This window comes from Zea mays, chromosome 2 (genome assembly GCF_902167145.1).
Source record: "Zea mays cultivar B73 chromosome 2, Zm-B73-REFERENCE-NAM-5.0, whole genome shotgun sequence".
Lineage (NCBI taxonomy): Eukaryota > Viridiplantae > Streptophyta > Magnoliopsida > Poales > Poaceae > Zea > Zea mays.
This window is the reverse complement of record NC_050097.1, coordinates 153484783-153511523: the sequence shown is the minus strand read 5'-3', so window position 1 is coordinate 153511523 and position 26741 is coordinate 153484783. Positions and strand designations below refer to the sequence as shown.

Sequence of the window (26741 nt, the reverse complement as noted above, 5' to 3'; positions counted from 1 at the left end):
TGGCAAGGGCATTTCAGTCTTTGTGTAGTGTTCAGAATCTAATTAGTCGCTACAACCCAACAGAGTATGGGCTAAAGTTTAGTCCTAGAACTAATGAAACCAAACTGAGCCTCAATAAGCCTCAATAGATGGTGTCTGGAATCATATGCACAGACGCCAACTTGATGCATTTCAACTTTTCCAGATCACGATTCCTTGTCCAAACTAGCCCTTGTGTAAGAACCAGGTGAAAGAATTCTGCAGTTTCAAACCCAGAAAAGGTGGTATGATGATAATAATAATCCACAGATTTAAACAGCATGCCAAATATGCAGTTCACATCATATCTATGAGACTAAGACCAGTAAGTTCTACAACTGTTTCAGCCATAAAACTGTCCTGTCAGTTGGCGAAGTCCCAATTTCAGCCCCAGTTTTCCAAAGTCGTTTTCTTTTGCTTCGGGTGATCAATGCAGACTGGATCAAAAACAAACGAAGTCTAGCAACTTCACATAACCAGGAAGAGTTAAAACTACTCGGACAAAAAAGGGGATAGTTCTACAACGTGCATGCCTATTCTACAATCTTTCTAATCCGTCGTCATTGGCCGTGCCTCGCTTGCAGGACCAGCCAACGTTTAGGCTCAATACTCGGTGAGATATTGTTTAATGCACAAAGTTAATGCAAGGTGCTGCCTTTAAGCCCATGAGTGCAAATAGACACAGTTGAATCACTGTCGTTGGGCAGGCTGAGATTGCTGCACCTGCACAGGAGGAAAGAACCCCATGCCTGATGATTGAAAGAATCCAGCTGATGTTGGTGATTGCTGTGGCGCCTGAGAGGTCTGCTGCTGCTGGGGCTGGCTCTGAGCTGGTGGAAGTGGAGGTGGAGGAGGTGGTCCACTTAGTCCCGGAAAACCTGCCGGCAGAATGTTGGACAATGGAGGCGGAGGTGGCATAGAGCCAGCCATCATCCCGAAAGGTCCTCGCATTCCCATCATTCCTCCAGTATTTTGACCAAACTGTTGCATGAGCGGTGGCAATAGAGGTGGCAATGGCGGTGGAGGGGGTGGGAATGGGCCTGGAGTTGGTGGATGTGTGCCTCCAAAAGAAGTAGGCACTGCTCCAACCTGTTGTTGCACCTGTGACGCTTGCCCAAAAAAGGGAGGAGCGCCCGCCTCGGCCTGCCCTGTTTTCTCCAGCCTAGGCCTCTTATCAATATGGAAACCTGGTGGTACTCCAGAGAGTTCTCCAGAAGGTGATCCGCCGTTTATGGAAGCAGCTTGCTCAGCGGCAAAAGATGAGAGAATGGAGGTCAGCACCTGCACAGGAGCTGACAAAGATGCAAGCTTATCTGCCATAGCTGCTGCCGTTCTCTTGGACTCATCACCCACTGCACTGACTGTAGGGGGAAGTGACACTGCAGGGTTCAGTGGTTGTGAATGGGGAGGTGTCGATCTTACTCCCGAACCGTGCATCATAGCTGCTGTTTGATCTGGTGGAGTAATCATGAGCGGACTAGAAGTAGATTGTGTATCGTTCGTGACAAGAACACGACCCAGTTGTTGTCTAAGTTGAATGGCATGTTCAGCCTCTGCTCGAGCGACCTGCTTTGATAATTAAATCAGAGATTAGCATGACTACAGTTGCATAAAACATACTGATATAAAAAATAGTGATATATCTACCAATATTAAAGAAAGTTAACTGTGACTCTGTGAGCTCATATATAATTTCAGCAAGGACAGGCAATAAAACATGCTGGCTCCATAACCTGGCGCAGAACTTTCCGTTTCGAAATCAGACAGGAATTCAAAAGCCAGACTGGGTGAATGTCAAGACTACAAACCTGTACGCCAGGTGAATGTCAAGACTACAAATCAGACAGGAATTATCAAGGTGCTAGCTTGCTAGGGAAGCAGTCTAGGTGGAGGGTTTTCAAATACATAGTTGGAAGCTGGTTGTAGCTGGAACTAAAAAGCAGTTCAAGGTTCTGTTCAGTTGCGTCTAGATCAAAGGAGATTGGAGGGGATTAAATCCCTTCTTAGTCAATATTGATCCAGACGCAATCGAACAACCAATTGTGTCGGACGGTGATATGGCCCAGCCGAATAGAGTGTATTTTAGGAAACATAGAGATATGGAAAGCTGATTGGTTGTGGCTATTTTGGTACTTAGCAAATAATCCTTCATGTAACGGTAGTATTAGTTACCTTATTGAGCATTATACTGCTGGATAGTTTCTATGTTTAGGAGAACGGATTTGAATAAAAGAAGAGGAAGAAGAGAAAAGTGATGATTTATTGTTCCACAAATTCCAGTCTCAGGCGTTGCCGACGATAAACGGACGGTGGTTCCGTCAACCGCTACCATAGGTCGCCAGCGAGTTCTTCCCATGCTGCCCTAGCCATCCTGATCTGGGCTGCGGCCTGGAACTCGCTCCTACACCCGGGAACACCCATATCAACTGGTATCAGATTCGGGCGAGTCCTCTCCTACGGCTTCCACTGAAGATCATGCTGGGAGTTTGGAGACTTCGGTGACGCAATTGGCAGTTGCCGTGAAGGACATCCAGTCCACCATGGCCAAGCTCGCCAATTTGGTCCAGCAGGCGGGAGGCTCTGCGTCAGGGGCGAACGGCCAAATGCGTCCTCCGCCACAGGGACACCTAGAGGGAAGAGGCACCGAAGCGAGCGGCGGTGAGCGGGACGGTCGTCGTGGGTTGCCGCACGCACCTCGTTACGACTTGTCTCTGTTCGATGGTTTGGAGGACCCTCTGCTCTGGCTCCACCAATGCGAGAGGTATGGCCGCTTGCATGATGTTACTCGAGAGGAGTGGGTTGAGATGGCGGGCATGCACCTGCGTGGAGATGCGTAGGAGGTTTTGGACAACTGGGAAACTAAATATCGATTCATTTCATGGCTAGAGTTTTATGACACCTTGCAGCGCTTCACGCGCCATTCAACGTCTAGTCCGCTGGGTGATTTGGCCAAATTGAAACAAAAGGGAATTTCAAAGACTTTTGCACGCGCACCAAGAGTGTCTCGTCAAGATCAGATCGAGCTCTTTACCACCGGGTTATCCCCCACCCTATCGGACCTCGCACGCGCACCAAGAGTGTCTCGCCAAGATCAGATCGAGCTCTTTACCACCGGGTTATCCCCCACCCTATCGGTCGAGGTCTGTCGAATCGCCCCCGAGATTTGGCAAATGCCATAGCATTGGCTCGTGAGGCAGAACAACGGGAAGATCTCTTGCTTGACAAGGTTGCCCAGGCCACGCGGTCTCGCTAGACTCGCAGTATGCCTTGGGCATCGCGCTCTAACGCATCGTCAAGCACTAGGCCAACGACTCCATCCAGTACCCTTCCTGCAGCAATTGTCGGGTCCAAGCCAGAAAGAGGTAGAGTGATGTCGGTACTTCGCAAACTTCGGTGACGGCATCATCTACACCACCCTATCGTCGTCGTCTCAGCTAAACCGAGATGTCTGAACATCTCAGCTTGGCGTACAGGATGCCTCGTATTTCTGGACTCTAGCAGGCGCATTGCAGTATCTGATCTTCACTCGACCTGACCTTGCATATGCGGTTCAGCAAATTTGTCTTCACATCCATAATCCTCGATAAACCCATTTGGCTGCCCTGAAGCGCATTCTTCGTTATATTCAGGGCACCCTGCATTTGGGGTTGATGATTCATCCGTGCCAGTGCCAAGATGAGTTAGTGGTGTATTCTGATGCAGACTGGGTCGAATGCCCCGACACCCGCAAGTCTACCTCAGGCTATGAAGTATTCCTTGGTGACAATCTCATCTCATGGTCGTCCAAGCATCAGAACACAGTTTTCCGCTCCAATGTTGAAACAGAATGTCGTGTTTTTACCAACGCAGTCACCAAGGCATCCTGGTTGTGTTAGCTCCTTACCGAGTTGCAATCACCTCTATGTCGCGCCATTGTGGTCTTCTGTGACAACATCAACGCGATCTACATGTCCTCCAACCCAATTCAGCATCAGCGCACCAACATATCGAGATCGATCTTCACTTCGTGTGGGAAAGAGTTGCTTGAGGTGATGTTCGCATACTGCGCATCCCAACATCTTCATAGTACGCCAACATATTCACCAAGGGTCTTTCGTCTTCCATCTTCACAGAGTTCAGGATCAGTCTAAACGTTTGTTCCACCAACGATCAGACTGCAGGGGCGTGTTAGTCAATTTTGGTAGGCTATAATAGGCCCAGCCACATGATCCGTTTCACATGCAGGCCAGCCAAGATTAGGAAGGCAATATCACCTGATTAGGAAGGGTGTATGAGTTGATTAGGCGAGGATCGATTTGTGATTGGGTGTTTCTATAAACCATGTGATCCTAGCCTATATATGTGTAGCCTCTACCTTCATTCTAATCATCAATCCTTAGCCATACACAACTTTACAGAAAGAATGCCATGAAATGTTGAATTTGATGCATTGATAAAAATAACACTTGACATCTAGTTCCTGTTGATGAGGCTAAGAGTTGATGAGCTAAGAATGTTATCGACTGCAAATGGAAATATAGAACCAAACGGAAGGTGGATGGAACGCTAGACAGATATAAAGCCAGGCTAGTGGGGAAGGGTTTTAAGCAGCAATATGCATAGATTATGAGTAGACATTCAATCATTGGTCATAGTAGCTACTATCAGAATCATTCTATCCTTGATAGTACATCACAGCACAATCATGTGTGTAAGTTGGCCAAAGTTATGTATGGTCTAAAGCAAACTCCAAGGGCCTGGTATTCTCAACTCAGTGATAAATTGTTGCATCTAGGTTTTCAAGCTTCAAAGGTGGACACTTCTTTGTTCTTTTATAGCAAGGGAAGTGTCTCAACAAATCTCTTGCTCTACATTGATAGCATTATAGTTGCTAGCTCTTCACGGGATGCTATTGATGTTATGCTTCGAGATTTGAGTTCGCAGTTTGCATTAAAGGACATATAGCAGCTCCATTACTTCCTTGGAATTGAGGTATAGAAAACTGGTGATGGTATTCACTTGTCTTAGACTAAGTATGCTTCAAATTTGCTTGCTAGAGTTGAAATTATGGATCTCAAGCCTACTGCATCTCCGCTCAGTACTTCAAAAAAGTTAAGAACTGGTGAAGGTGAACTACTAGAGTCAGATGATGCAACAAGGTTCAGAAGCATGTTGGCGCCTTACAGTATTTAATTAACACGACCCGACTTGAGTTTTTTAATCAATAAGGTGTGTCAATTCTTGCATGCACCCACTACTGATCATTGGACTGCAGTGAAGAGAATTCTCATATATGTCAGGTTCACTCTTGGATATGGTCTCAAAATTGTGAAGTCTCCCTCCATGCTTGGGAGTGTCTTCTCTTTTACAGATTGGACAGGTGACATAGATAATAGGTGCTCAATGGGAGGCTTTACAGTATATCTTGGTAGAAATCTGGTATTTGGAGTGCTCGCAAGCAACACACAGTTTCCAGATCAAGCACTTAAGTTGAATATAAAGCCATAGCTAATGTCACAACAGAGTTGATGTGGGTCCAGCCACTTTTACAAAAACTAAAGTTTCCTTGTCCTCCTGCTACAAGGATCTAGTGTGAATGTGCGATAACATTGAAGCTACCTATCTTACAGCAAATACAAAGTTTCATGACTAAGTAACATGTTGAGATTGAATGATAAATTTTCATTTTGTGGGAGAAAGAATAGTTAAAGCACTTTTGAAGGTCAGAGTTATATCTAAAAAGGACCAAGTTTCATATGGCTTTACTAAGACGTTGGGTATGCAAAAGTTGGCTTCATTAAGAGACAATCTTAACTTGTGCAAGTTATGATTGAAGGGGATGTTAGAATATGCTATACATAGGTTGCGGCCTTAGTTGTCCAGGATCCTCTTGGGCAAGATTAGAAACCGACTCGGATTAGAGGTTAGAGATAAAACAGAATTAGATCACATGTGTCCAATTCATTTAGAGCGAGAGACTCAGGTTACATGTTGTAACCGAGTAGGATTCCTCTTGTAATAGGCGGTTCCTTCCTATAAAAATATACAGCCCCATCGACCCTAGAGGCCAAGGCAAGCAATTTAATATCCCGGTGTTGTGTTTCTTTCAATGAGGATGTGATATTGCAAGGAATAACAGCAGATGAAAAGGACAACAACATGCAATAAAATAAAGAAAAAATCTTACTTGCAATTGATCACGGAGAATTATTGACTTCGACTCCTGTTATAAAGAAGAAAAACATGTAGTTCTAAGTAACACAAGGCATGTAATTGAGATGGAATGTTGGAAGATAATGAAAAGCCTCAAAACCTGTTCGCTGAGAGCTTCTTTCAATTGATTGATCAGGGATATCCTCACCCTACCTGCACTTTCAAGTTGTTCGATGCACTGTTTTAAGGTCATTTCCTGCTCTTGAAGGTCAGAGATCAATGATGATGCTGGCTGATTACCTTATGAAGAAACAAAGAGGAAAAAATGGCAGAACACATCAGAATGTAGTCAACTTTCTTCAACAGAAGATCACAACTTTGATCAAGCAAAATCATTACCGTTGATGCTAGCATCGTTAATATCTTTATTTATTCTCTCCAAAAGGCCCACAGTACTCTTACATTTGTTTAGAGCTGTGTCTTCATCAAAATGTTGATCAAACACTGATTGGTATGCAGACACAATCTTTTCAGGCATCCCGCCAACAGTGAGTTTCTACAGTAAAAGTCAACAATAAGGTGGTGCTCTCATATCCAATTCAATGTGTCAGAAGGCACTAGGCACATCCACCCAAGATAATAAGCAACTTACTTTTACTACTGTACCAGAATCCTTCCGTGCAGCTTTGGAATTTGAAGTGGGATTAGAGCTAGGATTTAAACTATTCACATTGTTATCCAATATAGGAGGGTTGTCACCAAGAATGCTATTTTTCATACTTCCAATACGAGTCCCAAAAACTTTACGTTGGTCCCAGATTAATATCTGTGGTTCCAAAAAAGAATAACAATTAGCTTATATTGAAATTCCATCAGTTATTCCATAAGAGCATCTCCAACAAGGAGTTCTAAAATAAGAGCCCTAAAAATTGAATTAGGACCACATTTAAAATGTTTAGGGACACAAAAGAAAGTTTTACTCCAACAGTTAGGACTCGAATAATGCTATTTAAGAAATAAATTATGTTATTAGGAAATAAATAGTTGTAGATTAAGAAGAAATAAGAATAGGGCTCGAATATATGGGGTGCTATATTTAGTAGCCGAGAGGTCAGACCCTATAATCGTTTGATGAATTTTAATGAAATAGACCCGCTGCTGGAGGGTGTATTATGGCCCTAAGTGTTAGAGTACCCGTTTAGGGTTTTGGGGTTAGCCCCTTGTAATTACAGTTTTACTCCTGTATAATGGGCCAGGCCCAATAACCTGAGTCTATTAATATAACTCCCAACCCTGAGCTAGGGTTAGGGTTTCCCACATGATATAGAGCTAGATTAGTTTCTTCCCACTTTTCTCTCCCCTCCCTCCCACCCCAATCGTCGGCTGCTTCATTCAGCCGCCGCCCCCACCCCAGCCGCTGTCGGCTTCTTCTGCTCCGGTCGCCGGCCTCCCCTCCCTGCGGCATGCCCCTGCTCCTCGGCGCATGGCGGCCCTCCCCCAATCCCCCACCGGCGCGACCACCAAAAGTGGCCCAGGCACGGCCACAGACCGGCCCAGGCACGGCCGCCGCCGCTAGCCTGCCACAGACCTGGCCACGGATCCCCCTCAAGTCGCCGCCCTAGCGGCCTCCTCGCTGCGGCTAGCCTAGTCGCCCCCTGGGAACCGGCCCCTCCCTGTCCTCCGACTAGCGCCTCTTCGTCGGTCTCCTGGCCGCCCCCTGAGTGTCGGCCCCTCCCTGGTCGTCATCCTCCCCCTCGGCCCCCACAACGAGCTCGCTGTTGGAGGGCCCCCCTACATCGCCGGCCTCGGGCCCCTCCCCGACGCACCTCCTACAACCGTCACAGCGTATCGACGACGCCGAGGCTCCCCGCCGGGCTTCCCCGCCCTCGCCGCACCCGCCTGGACCGATGTCGTCGCGTCCTCCACGGCGCCCGCCACCGACTCCCAGTTGGTCGCCACCATCCAGGGCGTCGTGGCTGCCTCGCAGGAGCGCGAGCGCGCCGCGTCCCTCGCCTTGGAGCACGAGCGTGCCATGGGCGCTGCCCTAACGCCCAGATGGCCACCGTGCAGCACCTCATCCTCGGCCATCCTCCGGTCACCCATGAAGCTCCTCCGATCACTCTTGAGGCCCCCTCGCCTCTGGACTCGACGTCGACCACATCGTCGCTCTCCACGCTCAAGCCGCCGGAATGCACAACATTCGGTCCCTCGTGTCCGTTGTGTTGGACCCGACGTCCTCCAACTACCCTCGTTGGCGGGGTCAGGTCCTCCTCACGCTTCGGCGGTACGCTCTCGCCGACCATGTCCTCAACAACCTCGTCGCCCCGTCGTCTCCATCGTGATACCTGATGGATAGTGTGGATCTCTCATGGCTCTAGGGCACCATCACCATTGAGCTACACGACATCATCCGCGACCAGGCGGACACTGCTTGACAGGCGTGGCTCGCTCTCGAGGGACAGTTCCTCGGGAACCGGGAGGCTCGGGCCTCAGGCACTCCACCTCGATGCCCAGTTTCACTAGTTCTCTCAGGGGGATACTCTCCGTGGGAAAATACTACCGCTAAATGAAGGGCATGGTGAACTCTCTCCGCGACCTCGGCGAGCCCATCGCCGACCGTACCCTGGTGTTGAACCTTATGTGTGGCCTCAGTCCCCGCTACAGCCACCTGAAGGCTCTCATTAAGAGAATTGTACCCTTCCCCACCTTCTACGTCGTCCGCAACAAGCTTCTCCTCGATGAGCCCACCTTGGAGACTGAGGCCCCTCCTCCGGCGCCGGCCCTCTACAATGCTCCTACCGACAGTCAGGCCCGCTCAGGGGGCCCGGCCCCTCGGCCTCCGTCAATTGGGGTTGCCACCCGAACTCCACCCGCCACCCTGCGGCCCCTCGTCCGGCTTCCAACGCCAAGGTCGTCATTCCCGCAAGGGCGACCGTGGGAACGGTGGCTCCACTCGGTGTGGTCCCTCCGACCAAGGTGGCGACCAGGCATGGTCATCATTCTACAACCCCTGGACCAAGACCATCGCCATGTGGCTGGGCCAGGCTCTGAGTGTCGCCCGCCCTCCTGCGCCGACCCTCCTGACTGCACCTCCCTACGGCATGCCCCCGATGACTTTGCCTCCGACTCCGCCCCAGATCCCGCCTCTGGGGACCCGCACCCCGACACCTTGGTCCCCGCTGGCTCGAGGGTGGGACCCAGCCACCCTCGCCACCGCCTTCAGCACCATGGCGATGACACCACCCTCGTCCGACTGGGTGGTCGACTCTGGTGCGTCTTACCACACCACCTCCAACACAAGCACGCTATCCCACTCCTCCCACCCCCATCCCTCCTCGATCGTTGTTGGAAACGGTTCCACTCTGCCAGTCACCTCAGTAGGTGCCTCGGTTCTCCTCGAACTATTCTATCTCAACGACATTCTCGTAGCTCATCACATTACTCACAACCTTTTTCCCGTCTGTCGGTTCACCACCGACAATTCTTCTCCCATTGAATTTGACCCTTTTGGTTTCTCTGTGAAGGATCTGGCCACCAGGACCCCCCTCGCCTGGTGTGATAGCTCGAGGCCCCTCTACACACTTCGGCCTTCCTCCACCGGCACATACTCCCCACCTGTCCTAGTCTCCACCACCTCCTACACTACTTGGCATCGTCATCTCGGCCATCTAGGACCTGACGTCATGACCAAGCTCACCAGTAGTTTAGATATTTCATGTAGTAGGGGACATTCTGAGGGCCTATGTTATGCTTGTCAGCTAAGCCGACATACTCATCTCCCATTTCCTACTTCTTCTAGAGCTGAGCAAGCTTTTGATCTAGTTCATTGTGATCCCTGGACTTCCCCTGTACTCAGTCTTTCTAGATATACATACTACTTGGTGATTTTGGATGATTTTTCTCACTTTCTTTGGACTTTTCCCCTTCGACTGAAGTCCAACACGTTCGCCACCCTCACTCACTTCTTCGTCTGGGTCTCCACCCAGTTTCGTCGCCCGGTTCGTGCCCTTCAGTGTGATAACAGTCGCGAGTTCGACAACAACACCTCTCGCTCCTTCTTCCTCGCCCACGTCGTTCAGTTACGTCTCTCGTGCCCTTACACCTCTTCCCAGAACGGTCGGTTAGAACGCATCATTCGCATCACCACCAACTGACCAACATGATTTGTTGCCTTCTCTTTCTGGTGTCTGCTAGCTACTGGGCAGAGGCCCTGAACACAGCTACACATCTTCTCAACCGCCTTCCCTCGAAGGCGGTGAACCATTCCACTCCCCACTTCGCACTGTATGGCACAGCCCCCTCCTACGACCACCTTCGTGTCTTTGGCTATGCCTGCTACCCCAACACTTCCGCCACCGCTCGCCATAAGCTATCTCCTTGCTCCACTCGCTGCCTTTTCCTCGGTTACTCCCCTGAACATAAGGGGTATCGATGTCTTGACCTCGCCACCCACCGCATACTCATCTCTCATCACGTCATTTTCGAAGAAGATGTGTTTCCCCTTGCTGGCTCCTCCCCACCCACCGATCTCGACTCTCTTCTTGAGTCTGATCCGGTTCCCCCTCCACCTTGGTCGCTCCCACCTGCTTCTCCCTAGGCTCAGACGCCACCGCTCGTGCCTCAACCCGCACCACATGCGACCCAGACACCTCGCCTTGCGCCGTTACCCGTGCCACGTGCGGCACCGTCGACCCCGCATGCACAACGCGCGGCCCTGTCGACCCCTCCTGCGTCATGTGTGGCTCCATCGACGAGCGTGGCCCGCTTCGCCGACCCCGCTCTCATCTACCACCACCGCGGGCAGGCCCCTCCATCACCCCCCCCCCCCGAACCGACACTGTCGACGTACACGGCTCGCTTCGCTGTCCCTGCCCTCGTCTACCACCGCCGAGAGTTGGCCCCTCCCTCGGCTCCTGATGACACGTCGGCCCACACCGAGCCTCTAGCATGCCACCCGGTCGCCATCCACCGCGACCCCGGGCACGTCCACCAGATGGTGACTCGCCGGCGCAGCCAACGTTCTCCGCCCCGTCGACCAGCTGATCCTGGCGAACGACACGACTATCACTCCTCCGGATGCCTCCCCGGTTCCCTCCTCCGTTTGTGTCGCCCTCGCCGACCCCCATTGACGCCACGCTATGGAGGAGTACGCGGCTCTGCTGGCCAACCACACCTATGTCACACCCGGGTTTCGGGGCACCAAGACCCGGGCGTAAACATAATCACCAGGTGTGCTGGGACCAAGTCTCACACATATGATGAATCATGGCACAGGATCGAATGTCACAACTTTACTATAGGAGTTCTATACAAAATAAATAATTACATTATAAGGAGACAACAGTCCAGCAACCCAAAGTTGACTGGGAGACGACGACCTAGATCTCTCACGAACTCATCGCAGCATCCTCCTTGCGCCTCATCCTGTGGTACCTGCTCTTGACCTGTGGGGGGGTGTGAGACAGCAAGAGTGAGCTCACATACGTTCATCGCTCAACAAGTTGTGGAGAATAATGTGAATGAACTCGCCAAAGATGGGAGCTCATGTGAAGTGTAAGGCTTACCAACGGAGATGGTTGAAGCTGAGCATTGCTTTTAAAGTTGGTCAAAATTTTATTAGCAATTACTAAGTATAAGTAAATACCAACCCAATTAAATAGTAGAACAGAAGTAACAACATCACCTGCGATGCAATGCATATGACAAATTGAATTTAGTTCCATAAGTTAATCATGTGAGTGTCCGAGCCGCTCATGACCGTGAGCACGGCTAGTATACCAGTTTTACACTCTGCAGAGGTTGCGCATCTTTACCCACAAGTCATGTTACCCATCTGCCAAGGGATCGCGACTTCCCATACACCTCTACCGAGGAGGCGAGGCAGGGTAACACTACGAGGCCTTTACAAAGTTCCACTAGCTTCAGAAAACCCGCTACAGTTTATAGGAAGCTCCAATGCAGGAATCCCTTGCAGGACCGCCATCACAGCAAAATCCTCCCGAGGGCCTCCCCAGGAATCCCTTGCAGGACCGCCATCACAGCAAAATCCTCCCGAGGGCCTTCCCAGGAATCCCTTGCAGGACCGCCATCACAGCAAAATCCTCCCGAGGGCCTCCCTACACTGACCACTCCCCTACTGCCCTTGCCCCTTTCGGGTAAGGTAGTCTTCCACTAGCTTTCCTAATTAATCGGCCAAGGGCGTCCCATTAAACCCTTGTGGTAGCACTGTTTTCCCGGGTGGTTCTCCATGTTCCAATTAACATAATGATCTTATCATGAACAGTGATAATAAACAGATAATAAAAGTGTGATCATGAATAATGTATCTTCATACCCAAAACTACATAAAGCACTAGCAAGTACTACCCAAAAAGTTCAGTGGTAAACAAGGTATAAAGATAGACAAACTAGGGTAACCTATTGGGTCCCATCAAATTAACCTATGCAGATCATTATGATTAATTAGAACATGAGTGGGTAAAAAGAAGTGATCAAGGGCACAACTTGCCTGGGACTTGAGATTCCAGGTACCAACTTGCTCTTCAGATGACACGTGACCTCACTGCTAAACGTAGCAATACAGACAAACATGGTATAGGCAAAATTAACATCACACCAAACATAAGGATAAACTGCATAATAATGATCTACGCGCCACTACGAGATCGCAGAAACAAGAACCACTAAATTCGGAGCTATGGTTATTAAGTTATGAATTTCTGAAATTATTTAGTGCTTAGAATAGATTAATCCAAATGAATAATTTTAATTCAAGTTTCATGGCTAAACAAAGGTACTAGGTGATACACAATATTAATAGAAAATTATTGCAACTGGAATGACTTAATTTGGAGTTAAAATGAATTAACTATGAATTATACCAGTTTATAGAATTATTTTCATACTAAAAACCTATTTCTTTATTATTTTCTGAATATCCTAAGTGTTCTGGACCGCGCGCTATTTTCTTAAAAGATCAGGGGCTAACCCGCAAGATTTACGCAGACTCAGAAATCCCTGAGTTGGACGGCGGGTTAATAACTCAGAACTGCAAGGGTTTATTTGCAAACAACGCACGGTGAAGGGGTATCGTGAAGTCTCAACCGCCCGATCTAACCCAGACGGTCCAGATTAGATCGTGTTTTAATCGAACCGGTACGCATTCTCCACCGCAGATCCCCGAATCAACGGTGCGGATTTTATGAAGACGCGATTCAATCTGGATCACCCGATCCATACCAAGGGCTCAGATTTAGCCACAGATGAGAATATTCAGTGCTCAATCGTGGCCGTCGGTTCTGAGATCGGTGATCCCGGTGCTTCTTCCCCCGCCCGGTGGCCAGGCGCGGCCGAAGAACACCGCCCGCGGTGGTGGGCTCCGGCGAGCTCGACCCAATGGAGCGCTGGTGCACGATACTCAAATCGGAGGAGATCTACATCAATCGAGGAACCGAATAAAGGAGATAGGGGTAACGAACCGGTGTAGAAGCAGGCGATTTTCTCTGACCACGGTGAATGGCGGCACAACGGCGGAAACACGCGCCCGGCGAGCAATTACACGCGAATCCGGTTATCTTCGCCCAAATCAACAAGGCACACGCCACCAACGAGCTACGGCGATCGCTCGGAGTGGAAACCCGAGGTCCAAAAGCCAGCAGACGAGCAGGCCACACCACGGCGGTCCCCCATTTGCTCACCGCTCATCTCGGTTGCTGGTTTCTAGCGGCAGATAATGGAGCACGGCCACGGTCGATGCACATATATACACGGGCGTAGCGAGATATCCAATCCCAACAACCAGCCTAGAGCAATACTGACCCCCGCTGACATTTAGTTAGGCAGTTCCGAAATCATAGCTTGAGATTGCTACGGTGTAAGGATGAGGATGAAGCTGCCATTGCGGACCCACCCGCCAGCGGCCTGGGGAGTCATGGGACGAGTTCGGAACGCTTGGATCGACGACACCCGAGCGAATCGCCCAGGAATACGGTGGGTTTGTTGTGATTCAGAGCAGAACTCGGATCGACTAGCCGAGCCAGGTAAATCTGATGAGGCGGGCCCATGTACCGGTGATAGGAAAAGAGTCCACGCAGGGAAAGGGTGGCTGACCAGGTGGGATCCACATGTCGGCACATCGAACTAGGCCAACTCGCACAAAGTCGGGCCAGGGTCGCAAGGTCGCGAGTGGGAGAAGGGAGTGGGCCGGCCAAGGAGGTTTCAGCCCAAGTGCTTTTGTTCTTTTTTTAATTTTTATTTCCTGTTTTGTTTCTCCTTTTTATTTTAAACCTAAAATTTGAATTCAAATCTTGTGGTGAATTTGTACTAAAATTTGAATGTATGTTTTGAACATGCCATTATTGGATGGGTTTATTTTCTTGTAAATATATTTTGTCTTTCATAATATCTCTCTCTTTCTTCTTCTCTGTATTATTTCCAATTCCCTAAATTGTACTTTTGGGTTAAATCTAAATTCTCAAATTATTATCATATTTTCATTAGTATTATTTTATTTTTTTTTATGCACAAACAAACAAAACCTCAACATGATGCAAATTTTATTGAGGTATTATTTATTTTAAACATGTATCCTAATAATTCTTAAGAATGAGAAGGCATTACACATAAACTTGTATTCCTCTCTTGATTTTCCAAAGTTGGGTATTACAAATTCTACCCCCCTTAAAAATAATCTCGTCCTCGAGATTAGTAAGAAAAAGGATACAAAAGGATTGGTTTGTAAATTAGCTTTTAGTTTCCCATTAGTTCAAAATTAAGAGTCCAAAGTTTTTTTTTATTATTTTTAATAATAGTCCTTAATGGATGATCAAGGGAGTAAAGGTATCTAGCCACTTATTATGTAGGATATAAGCTGGACAGGTTGGGGTAAGAAAGGTTATAGCAAGAAAAGACTTTATCCATAATGTTTAAGTCTTGATTCACCTCGAGATTCACTTTGACTATTTTATCCTTCCTTGTCGATGTCGATCTTTCCTTCTCCAGTCTTGATTTCTTTGTTTCGGGGTTAGTGTATATCATCGGGGTTGGGGGAATATGGTTAGGATAGATATAGATGAGATAGACTACATGATGTAGATCAAAAGTTTGTTTGATGTAGGGGTTGATAGATTATGCAATCCATCATAACTCTATTGGCTGGGTTAGCTCTTTTTTTGCTCACGGTTGAGTTGCACTAATTTTAGGTTTAAGTGCATGAGGGGAGAACAAGGTTTACAAGAGTAGGGTCTCATTTATTTTACTATTAACTGGTTAAGCGACTGACCTTAGGTTAGTTCAACTTAGGTTAGACTTCGTTAGGTTAGATTAACCTATTAGATTGGATCAGATCTGGAATAAATTGATATAACTATAGGATCTAAATAAATTTTGGATTAGTTTATGGTTGTTATTCTAGAGTGGGATAAATGTGCTTATTAGGGCAAGATGAATTCATAAAGATAAGGTGGAATCTTTTGAGGTCAGTTAGATCTATTAGGATAAGATAAGATCTTTTCAAGATAAGATGTATCTATTAAGATAAGAGGGACTCTTTTAAAATGAGATGGATCTATTAAGCTAGATATATTTTTAATGACAGATAATCTAAGTTTGATTAGTTATCTTAAATATTTTTTTATGCCTAAGTATATGTAGATGCAATTGTGGACACTACTCCACAACTCATCACACTCAATCAAAGATCCAAATCAGACAAGTATCATAAGAACAAACATTCAAGTTAATAGATAATAAAAAAAATAGTTTTGTTTTTGCTCCTAAGATTAGGTCTCCTATTCCTAAAGGTCACTTTAGGCACAAGATTTCAAAGTGTGAAATCCACATTTGTCTTTAGAAAGAAAAGGTAAGAGTAATCAGAGTAAAGCGGAAATAGATGAGAAAAGATTTAAGGAAAGTTCAGAAAGAATCAGAGTAGCAAAGGTAAGTAAGTATTGGTTGTCCAGTTCTATCTAGGTTTCGTCCTACAGTCAACATTCCTCTGATACCACTTCTGTCACACCCGGGTTTCGGGGCACCAAGACCCGGGCGTAAACATAATCACCAGGTGTGCTGGGACCAAGTCTCACACATATGATGAATCATGGCACAGGATCGAATGTCACAACTTTACTATAGGAGTTCTATACAAAATAAATAATTACATTATAAGGAGACAACAGTCCAGCAACCCAAAGTTGACTGGGAGACGACGACCTAGATCTCTCACGAACTCATCGCAGCATCCTCCTTGCGCCTCATCCTGTGGTACCTGCTCTTGACCTGTGGGGGGGTGTGAGACAGCAAGAGTGAGCTCACATACGTTCATCGCTCAACAAGTTGTGGAGAATAATGTGAATGAACTCGCCAAAGATGGGAGCTCATGTGAAGTGTAAGGCTTACCAACGGAGATGGTTGAAGCTGAGCATTGCTTTTAAAGTTGGTCAAAATTTTATTAGCAATTACTAAGTATAAGTAAATACCAACCCAATTAAATAGTAGAACAGAAGTAACAACATCACCTGCGATGCAATGCATATGACAAATTGAATTTAGTTCCATAAGTTAATCATGTGAGTGTCCGAGCCGCTCATGACCGTGAGCACGGCTAGTATACCAGTTTTACACTCTGCAGAGGTTGCGCATCTTTACCCACAAGTCATGTTACCCATCTGCCAAGGGATCGCGACTTCCCATACACCTCTACCGAGGAGGCGAGGCAGGGTAACACTACGAGGCCTTTACAAAGTTCCACTAGCTTCAGAAAACCCGCTACAGTTTATAGGAAGCTCCAATGCAGGAATCCCTTGCAGGACCGCCATCACAGCAAAATCCTCCCGAGGGCCTCCCCAGGAATCCCTTGCAGGACCGCCATCACAGCAAAATCCTCCCGAGGGCCTTCCCAGGAATCCCTTGCAGGACCGCCATCACAGCAAAATCCTCCCGAGGGCCTCCCTACACTGACCACTCCCCTACTGCCCTTGCCCCTTTCGGGTAAGGTAGTCTTCCACTAGCTTTCCTAATTAATCGGCCAAGGGCGTCCCATTAAACCCTTGTGGTAGCACTGTTTTCCCGGGTGGTTCTCCATGTTCCAATTAACATAATGATCTTATCATGAACAGTGATAATAAACAGATAATAAAAGTGTGATCATGAATAATGTATCTTCATACCCAAAACCACATAAAGCACTAGCAAGTACTACCCAAAAAGTTCAGTGGTAAACAAGGTATAAAGATAGACAAACTAGGGTAACCTATTGGGTCCCATCAAATTAACCTATGCAGATCATTATGATTAATTAGAACATGAGTGGGTAAAAAGAAGTGATCAAGGGCACAACTTGCCTGGGACTTGAGATTCCAGGTACCAACTTGCTCTTCAGATGACACGTGACCTCACTGCTAAACGTAGCAATACAGACAAACATGGTATAGGCAAAATTAACATCACACCAAACATAAGGATAAACTGCATAATAATGATCTACGCGCCACTACGAGATCGCAGAAACAAGAACCACTAAATTCGGAGCTATGGTTATTAAGTTATGAATTTCTGAAATTATTTAGTGCTTAGAATAGATTAATCCAAATGAATAATTTTAATTCAAGTTTCATGGCTAAACAAAGGTACTAGGTGATACACAATATTAATAGAAAATTATTGCAACTGGAATGACTTAATTTGGAGTTAAAATGAATTAACTATGAATTATACCAGTTTATAGAATTATTTTCATACTAAAAACCTATTTCTTTATTATTTTCTGAATATCCTAAGTGTTCTGGACCGCGCGCTATTTTCTTAAAAGATCAGGGGCTAACCCGCAAGATTTACGCAGACTCAGAAATCCCTGAGTTGGACGGCGGGTTAATAACTCAGAACTGCAAGGGTTTATTTGCAAACAACGCACGGTGAAGGGGTATCGTGAAGTCTCAACCGCCCGATCTAACCCAGACGGTCCAGATTAGATCGTGTTTTAATCGAACCGGTACGCATTCTCCACCGCAGATCCCCGAATCAACGGTGCGGATTTTATGAAGACGCGATTCAATCTGGATCACCCGATCCATACCAAGGGCTCAGATTTAGCCACAGATGAGAATATTCAGTGCTCAATCGTGGCCGTCGGTTCTGAGATCGGTGATCCCGGTGCTTCTTCCCCCGCCCGGTGGCCAGGCGCGGCCGAAGAACACCGCCCGCGGTGGTGGGCTCCGGCGAGCTCGACCCAATGGAGCGCTGGTGCACGATACTCAAATCGGAGGAGATCTACATCAATCGAGGAACCGAATAAAGGAGATAGGGGTAACGAACCGGTGTAGAAGCAGGCGATTTTCTCTGACCACGGTGAATGGCGGCACAACGGCGGAAACACGCGCCCGGCGAGCAATTACACGCGAATCCGGTTATCTTCGCCCAAATCAACAAGGCACACGCCACCAACGAGCTACGGCGATCGCTCGGAGTGGAAACCCGAGGTCCAAAAGCCAGCAGACGAGCAGGCCACACCACGGCGGTCCCCCATTTGCTCACCGCTCATCTCGGTTGCTGGTTTCTAGCGGCAGATAATGGAGCACGGCCACGGTCGATGCACATATATACACGGGCGTAGCGAGATATCCAATCCCAACAACCAGCCTAGAGCAATACTGACCCCCGCTGACATTTAGTTAGGCAGTTCCGAAATCATAGCTTGAGATTGCTACGGTGTAAGGATGAGGATGAAGCTGCCATTGCGGACCCACCCGCCAGCGGCCTGGGGAGTCATGGGACGAGTTCGGAACGCTTGGATCGACGACACCCGAGCGAATCGCCCAGGAATACGGTGGGTTTGTTGTGATTCAGAGCAGAACTCGGATCGACTAGCCGAGCCAGGTAAATCTGATGAGGCGGGCCCATGTACCGGTGATAGGAAAAGAGTCCACGCAGGGAAAGGGTGGCTGACCAGGTGGGATCCACATGTCGGCACATCGAACTAGGCCAACTCGCACAAAGTCGGGCCAGGGTCGCAAGGTCGCGAGTGGGAGAAGGGAGTGGGCCGGCCAAGGAGGTTTCAGCCCAAGTGCTTTTGTTCTTTTTTTAATTTTTATTTTCTGTTTTGTTTCTCCTTTTTATTTTAAACCTAAAATTTGAATTCAAATCTTGTGGTGAATTTGTACTAAAATTTGAATGTATGTTTTGAACATGCCATTATTGGATGGGTTTATTTTCTTGTAAATATATTTTGTCTTTCATAATATCTCTCTCTTTCTTCTTCTCTGTATTATTTCCAATTCCCTAAATTGTACTTTTGGGTTAAATCTAAATTCTCAAATTATTATCATATTTTCATTAGTATTATTTTATTTTTTTTTATGCACAAACAAACAAAACCTCAACATGATGCAAATTTTATTGAGGTATTATTTATTTTAAACATGTATCCTAATAATTCTTAAGAATGAGAAGGCATTACACATAAACTTGTATTCCTCTCTTGATTTTCCAAAGTTGGGTATTACAACCTAGGACCTGGTGTTGCGTACACCAGGCACCAACGTGGTCACCGGCAACTGGCTCTTTCGCCACAAGCTAACCTCGGACGGCTCCCTCGACCGATACAAGGCCCGTTGGGTCCTTCGGTCCCGTCATCAAGTCCGCCACCGTTCGAGCCGTCCTCTCCCTTGCCCTCTCCCGGGAATGGGCAATCCATCAGCTCGATCTCAAGAATGCCTTCCTACGTGGCACTCTGACGAATATTGTCTACTGCAACCAGCCCATTGGCTTCGTCGACGCCGCTTGGCCGGATCTGGTCTGCCGGCTAAACCGCTCCCTGTACGGCCTCAAGCAGGCACCGTGGGCATGGTACAATCGCTTCGCCTTCTACTTGGCCTCCATCGGCTTCGTCGAGGCCAAGTCAGACACGTCCATGTTCATCTACCGGCGCGGCGACGACACCGTCTACCTCATGCTCTACGTCGACGACACTGTGCTCACGACATCCACCGCCGACCTTCTACAGCGTACGATCGTTGCCCTTCAACAGGAGTTCACGATGAAGGACCTGGGGCCTCTTCACCACTTCCTTGGCATCACCACCGAGCGTCGTCCTCATGGTCTCTTCCTCCACCAACACCACTACGCCATCAACATCCTGGAGCGGGCTGGCATGTCCGATTGCAAGCCCTGCTCCACGCCTGTTGACACTCAGGCGAAACTCTCTGAGGACGACTGGCCCCCGGTCGCTGACGCAACGTCCTACCAGAGCCTGACCGGTGCGCTCTAGTACCTAACCTTCTCTAGGCCCGACATCTCCTACGTCGTCCAGCATGTGTGCATGCACATACACACCCTGTGGGAGCCCCATCTCACCGCTCTCAAGCAGATCCTATGCTACCACCGCGACTCCCTCGACCACGGCCTTCTACTCCGACCCTCCCGACGTCGGACCTTGTGGTCTACACCGATGCTGATTTGGCTGGATGTACCGACACACGTCGGTCCACTTCTGGATATACCGTGTTCTTGGGCGCCAACCTCGTCTCCTAGGCCGCCAAGCTGCAGCTCATTGTCTCCCGCTCCAGCGCAGAGACCAAGTATCGTGTTGTGGCCAACGGCGTGGCAGAGGCCTCCTGGCTGTGCCAGCTACTCCAGGAGCTCCACAGCTGTCTCTAGTGTACCACCCTCGTCTATTGCGACAACGTCAGCGCAGTCTACCTCTCCACCAATCTCGTGCAGCATCAGCGCACGAAGCACGTGGAGAGCGACCTACACTTTGTCCACGAGCGTGTTGTTGTTGGTGACATTCAGGTTTTCAGTGTCCCCACCATGTTGCAGTTCGCCGACATCACCAAGGGGCTACCGTCGAGTGTATTCACCAATTTTCGATCCAGTCTCAACATTTGTACAGTATAGAGTTGAGATTGCGGGTGTTAGAGTACCCATTTAGGGTTTTGGGGTTAGCCCCTTGTAATTACATTTTTACCCTTGTGTAATGGGCTAGGCCCAATAACCTGAGTCTACTAATATAACTCCCAACCCTGAGCTAGGGTTAGGGTTTCCCACACTAAGCCCTATATTTCAAAATACAATCTTGTTTAGGGCCCTTATTGGAGATGCTCTAACTAATCTAAATTCCATCAGTTATTTCGTAACTAATCTAAATTCCATCAGTTATTTGATAATTAATCTAGTAATGCTATGTCTAGGAATATTCCTAACAGAGTATTGACGAAGATATAAGAAAACTATGATTATGATCATGTCTCAAAAAACATCAAAGCAAACAAATATATGGAATCAAGATAAGTGTACCAAGGGAGAAATAATGATGATTGCATAACATAAAGCAGCAAAAGCATATGACTCCAAGAGTTTGCTACAAATAAACTAAGAATGGTCACTAATCCAATGGTACTATAGTAGCATGATGGTACAGATCATCCTGCATTGTTGGAAAAAGTTCTAGGACAATTCTAGAATAAAGTTGTTTCTCAAATGCAAAGAATTAATCACGTAACAGTGAAAAAAGATTAAATTTACCAATCTCGCCACCTGCTTCCTCCCTTCCTCTCCCCCATTTTCATAAACATGCTTCAGGGATCTAGGTAGAACCCTCCAGAACTCATCCACATAGTCTGCCCCCTTGCGTTTACTGTTTTGCAGGATATCATTTGATAGATAGAGGAATGGTATTTTCTTCTCCTCCCTTGAACTAGTAAACTGTTTTTCCCATGTATCTACAACCCTTTTGGCCCTCTTGCGGTGAAAAATGCACCATTGTGAAAGTGCTGCATAAGAATTAAGGAACGTAAAAAGAACCACTATGCAATCTCTATATGCAAGCTTACATAAGTAAAAAAATATGGGATTTGGATAAAAAATTAACATCATTAACAAACAGGAAGTATGGAAATAAATAGACTATATGGTCATTCAATTATTCAAGGAACCTAGATTAAATCAAACTATATAGTAGAAAGACATACTTAAAGCATACAAGATATATATATATACACACACACACACACCACAAAATTGAGAGCACGACGGGCAGACCCGTTGCCAGAGGCTCCCACATAAGTGCGGTCTGAAGAAGGAATAAACCGAGGCAAGCCTTCACCTTGCAAATATGGCCTTTGAACCCACGACCTAGTAACTCAATGAGGCAGCTCTCACCACTACACCAGACCTTCCTAATTGAAAGCACAACCATGAAGAAAAGGGGAAACACAGTTCCTAGGTTACTAAAGTTTCTGTGTTTGTAAACTTTAAAGTTTCTACCATCTAGGCTCCCACTTAAAAGTGGTCCATAGAAATAGCAGCATTGGCCACTAAAACTAATGATTTAGTCATTTAGTGGTGGATGTTAAGTTGCCTGCACCGACCAGTTCAACCCCAAAGCATAAACACTCAGGAAGAGGTGAACACTGAACAATGCATATACTTCAACACCCCCACTCACCTGAGATGTGCAAACGTGGAATAAAGGGGGCGAAGGACTTGTTGCCTATACCAGGATTCGAACTAGGGATATATGGTTTTGATACCATGTAAAATTACATGCACCGACCAGTTGTTCAATTCAAAAGCTTAAGCTCTCAGAAAAAGGTAGGCAATGCACTTATACACTTCAACAGTGGACACCAGAATACCAGATTAAGTTGAGTGTAAGCATGGAAAGTTAATGAGGGGTGAGGTTATTTTGTTCTAAAGGGTACCAATGGTTAGTATGACATACAGCAATATATGCAGACACAGTATATCTCATCACAGCAACTTGCATACAGATGGAGTTGTATATAACATATGGCATGGATTCCTCACACAGAAGCATGCACAATGATACTGAAACAATCATAGGATTCTCCTTTTCTATCGATTCATATAGAGCAACACGTGGCATGCTAATACTGCACTCACCTTTTACTTCAAACTACAAAAGTAGGGCTTAAGGTTAGTACTGTTACTGTTACTGCCATCATTAATGCCTCTTTTCTCTTTACTTCGTTATCCTCTTTATTGGTGGCTCCTGTTGGATTTCGAGGCCTGCCTCAACTTTCTAGGGACTAAACGTCTTTGTTTTTTGTTGCCATTATTGGCAATGTTTGGTTTCCATTTCCCAATAAAGATGGATTTCATTGTATTTTGAGGCTGTTCCCTTTGTGAAATGGAAAATGATAACATGAACTCCTAAGACTGCACATTGCATCTATTAGTAGTCACTATAGTATAATTGCGAACCAGTTTAAAAGTTAGAACGACATGGCTAAACTTAGAGCCTTTCTCGAATGTACTACACAAGAAAGACTCTAGAATCAACAATCAAGAGAATTGTCAGGAAGTAGAGTGATATGAAACATACTGTAATACTGATACACTGCACAAGCTGATTTGTAATTCTTATATGTGTGTGCGTCCAAACTAACAACATGATAAGCACTGTGCATAACAGAACAAGACGGTTATACTTAGATCTCCTAGCCAGTTCTACTCATAGACACTGCAATTTACAAGTTAGGGCTTTAGACTTAATCAAGAGGAAACAGACAGCAACACCCTATGCTACCAAATTTGCAAGCGGCCGTGCAGGAAAGTAGACACGGGAGAAAGGATACTCTCAATGCTAGTGGCTGAGTTGTTGAGCCTGTTGAGCTTATCAATCAGCATCTGCTCGCTAAAGAGGCCGCCGCCGCCACTGCCGACCCCGCTGCCATCTCCTGTTTCTGCGTCTACATCCGCCTTCGCGCCCGCCATCACGAAGCCTCCAACTAATTCTGCTCACTCGCGGATATGCCAAATCCCTAGAGAAATTTATGATCCTGCGAAAGCAACTCGAGCTAATTTTGCTAATAAAAAATCAAGGAGATTGGAACTCGGAGTTGGGGGTGCACACCTCGGTAGCGAGTTCCTAAGCTTGAGCCTACTGCCGCGGACGAGGCGAAGAGGGAGTGGGAGGGGAAGGACCCAAGGATGGGGGGAGACGAAGAGCCAAAACCAATTCTTATCCGACGCGCGTGCGACGGGGAACTGCTAGCTACGCACGGCGCGACGTCTTCCGCGGCGAGGTTAGGGAAGGGCGGCGGGGGCACGGGGGCGGATGGGAGAATGGCGGCGCGGCGCGGCGGCGTGTCGGCGTGCTGCTGGTTTTGGTGTAGTCTTACGAAAGGATGTTAAAGAAGTTCCCCTAAAACTGATTATTTAGGGAGGACATATCCTGTGCAATCACTCATTTTGGTGCAAACGTGCAATCAAACTATCCAGAGCATCCAATCTAGATCTAACGGTTTCATATGGAAGGGGTTAAAAATAAAATAGGTACTATGTTTTAGGTGGAAGGGGTTAAATATAAAATAACAGTCATCATTAGATCTAGATCGGATGCACCAGATCGCTTGATTGCATGCTTGCACCAGGATAAATGATTGCATAGGATATTTTCCCTTATTTAGGTTAGGCTAAAAAGTTTTAGAAGTTGAACCTGGTGTGTAATCCAATAATTCCTCTAAACAAAGAGTGGAAATTAAAAAAATCGATCAAAAAACAGATGCTATTACTCCCATGGCTTTTTTAGTGTCGGACGAAATGCTAGTGCCTCGCTGGTTTATTTGGCTCATGGTCAGTTCGACTCGACTCGAATCAGCTCGTTTGAATTTTTTCACGAGCTGAGCTGACATCATAGCTCAGTTCGTTAACGAACCAGCTCTCGAGCTAAACTAGCTACCATATTCCAGTAAAATGAAACTATATGCATATCATTTACAGAATAATTGATGAACATGTTATATATATGTGAGATATCTATGGCCTATAAATTAAACTAATGATTAATAAACTATGTCTATGTGTTAATTTGGTCTATACAAATATAATTATGGGTTAAACTGATGAACATGTATGTGAATTGTGAATTAATAAGTCATGAATTATGCTAATTTGGTGTTACATTGATGTGGTTTGTGAAATTATGAGTATAACTACTATTTTTTATTGTTAAATTAGTTTAAATTATGTATATATTATTTTTTTGCTCTGCTCGCGAGTTAAACGAGTCAGCTCCAGCTTGTAAACGAGCCGAGCTAAGCTGACTCTGTGGCTCGTTACCTTAACGAACCGAGTCAAACTGACTCGTTAGCTTAATGAGCCAGCTCGAACTCGGACGAGTCGAGCTAAGCTAGCTCGTTATCCACCCCTATCTTTTTGCTTGTCTTTGTTTTATTGGGCTGGCCTTGTTGCGCACAAAAAAAATGAACGAGCGCCTCAACGCATCGAAAACAAAAACTCTTGAGCCTTGCTGCACGGAAAACAAAAACGAGGAACCTGGGGGCGCGTGGACGGAATTGGGAGAGATGCAATACGCGAGGCATGTGTTTGTTTCGGAACGACCCAATTTTTTTTGCCGAGTTGGATTCATTTTTTGTTTGGTTTTAGTGATATATTGAACCTAGTTTCTTGTTTGATTACAGGGTTAAAGTAAGTTAGAGCTACACTATCTCTTGTTTGTTTTGTGATGAAGGATGAATTGAATATAGTCACATTCCTGGTCATATTACTCAAGATGATATCTTCAATTTAATAAGATGACATCATTCAAAATAAATAAAACTGACACTATTTTAACATTTGAGAAATCTATAAGCATAAGATATAAATAAATTAAAGTTATTATTGACTAAGTCGTAAATTTTTAGTGATGAGGTATCACTGTTACATTTTAGTCATAATTAAAGAACATCCAAACAACATCAAGATGTATTTCAGTGAATTTATAACATTTGCCATCACTATCAGGCTTGTCTAGACGGTGACGAACGTTGACCTTTACATGTTCGACGATAGCACTAGCGAGGCTCACGGGTTGTGCCTACTAGAGAACACGCCGCCATCGGAGGGTAAGCCAGCAGGGGACTAACGACGGAAGGCAGGCGGGGATTAACGTCGGATGGTAGGCCGGCGGGGTCCCTCGTCCTAGAAGGCCAGCTGGGGTCCCTCGTCCTAGTAGGCCGACAGTGCGGCACACTCCTGTGCTAGTCTCGAGTGGATAAGGCATTAGTGACGAGAGGGTGGAGAGGAAGTGGGTCGAAATGTAGCCGTTTTATTCTCTTTCACTCTACAACCAAGCACAACTTTATTTAAAAAAATAAATATGGTTTTAATGATATCCATTTGTATTCGATCCGATTAAGGGCTTGTTCAGTTTACTCGGAACGATGACCTGAAACGATTTGTAGTCGAATTGCTTGTATAATTTACATAAGCTTTGATCAATTCCTGGATAGAATACCGGACAATCGAATAGGGTGTATACCCGCCCTTCGTTCTTTTGCTCTTCTCGCGAAAACCCAATCTACCCTACCCACTGCCTGAAACCCAACAAACGATCAATTTCCCTTCCGTACCTCCCTCTCCCTCCCTCCCTACGACCTCTCATCTCCCATCCCGCGGCGGTTTCCTTCCCGTCTCCCGAACCCCGATGCCGGTTGCCGAGCGAGCGAGAGGGCCATGGCGCCGTTGCCGTGGCGACAGCGGCACCACACCCTGCTGCAGGCTCAGCTCAGCAAGGGCCCGCTCTCTGAGCGCGACTTCCGTGTTGTCTTCGCCGCCATATCTGGCAAGAA

The 26741-nt window shown here is 46.7% G+C and overlaps 1 protein-coding gene across 8 annotated transcripts; it reads right to left on the bottom strand.

Moving 5' to 3' along the window:
- Window positions 1–241: 241 nt before the first annotated feature.
- LOC103647127 (formin-like protein 5) lies at window positions 242–24329 on the bottom strand. 8 transcript variants are annotated; one of them, XM_035965368.1, is made up of 8 exons: window positions 24020–24329; window positions 23742–23900; window positions 21667–21914; window positions 6803–6976; window positions 6550–6706; window positions 6311–6450; window positions 6185–6220; window positions 242–1587 (listed from the first exon to the last, which is right to left on the bottom strand). In XM_035965368.1, the coding sequence occupies exons 2-8, from the start codon at window positions 23878–23880 to the stop codon at window positions 709–711; spliced, it is 1773 nt and encodes a 590-aa protein (XP_035821261.1). In that variant the 5' UTR covers window positions 23881–23900; window positions 24020–24329; the 3' UTR covers window positions 242–708. The 8 variants fall into 8 exon arrangements, with proteins under 8 accessions (XP_035821261.1, XP_020404013.2, XP_035821258.1 ...); XM_020548424.2 differs by having other exon boundaries at window positions 242–1584; XM_035965365.1 differs by having other exon boundaries at window positions 23742–23945; window positions 24020–24315.
- Between the last annotated feature and the right edge of the window lie 2412 nt (window positions 24330–26741).

Bases quoted from the DNA above. Each gene is read 5' to 3' on its own strand.
- LOC103647127 (XM_035965368.1), bottom strand. From the start codon at position 23,880: ATGGCGGGCGCGAAGGCGGATGTAGACGCAGAAACAGGAGATGGCAGC. The intron at 6,221-6,310 runs GTTTTGAGGCTT...TCTTTATAACAG, and splicing joins AAGAAGCTCTCAGCGAACAG to GAGTCGAAGTCAATAATTCT. The intron at 1,588-6,184 runs GTAAGATTTTTT...TAATTATCAAAG, and splicing joins TTCTCCGTGATCAATTGCAA to CAGGTCGCTCGAGCAGAGGC.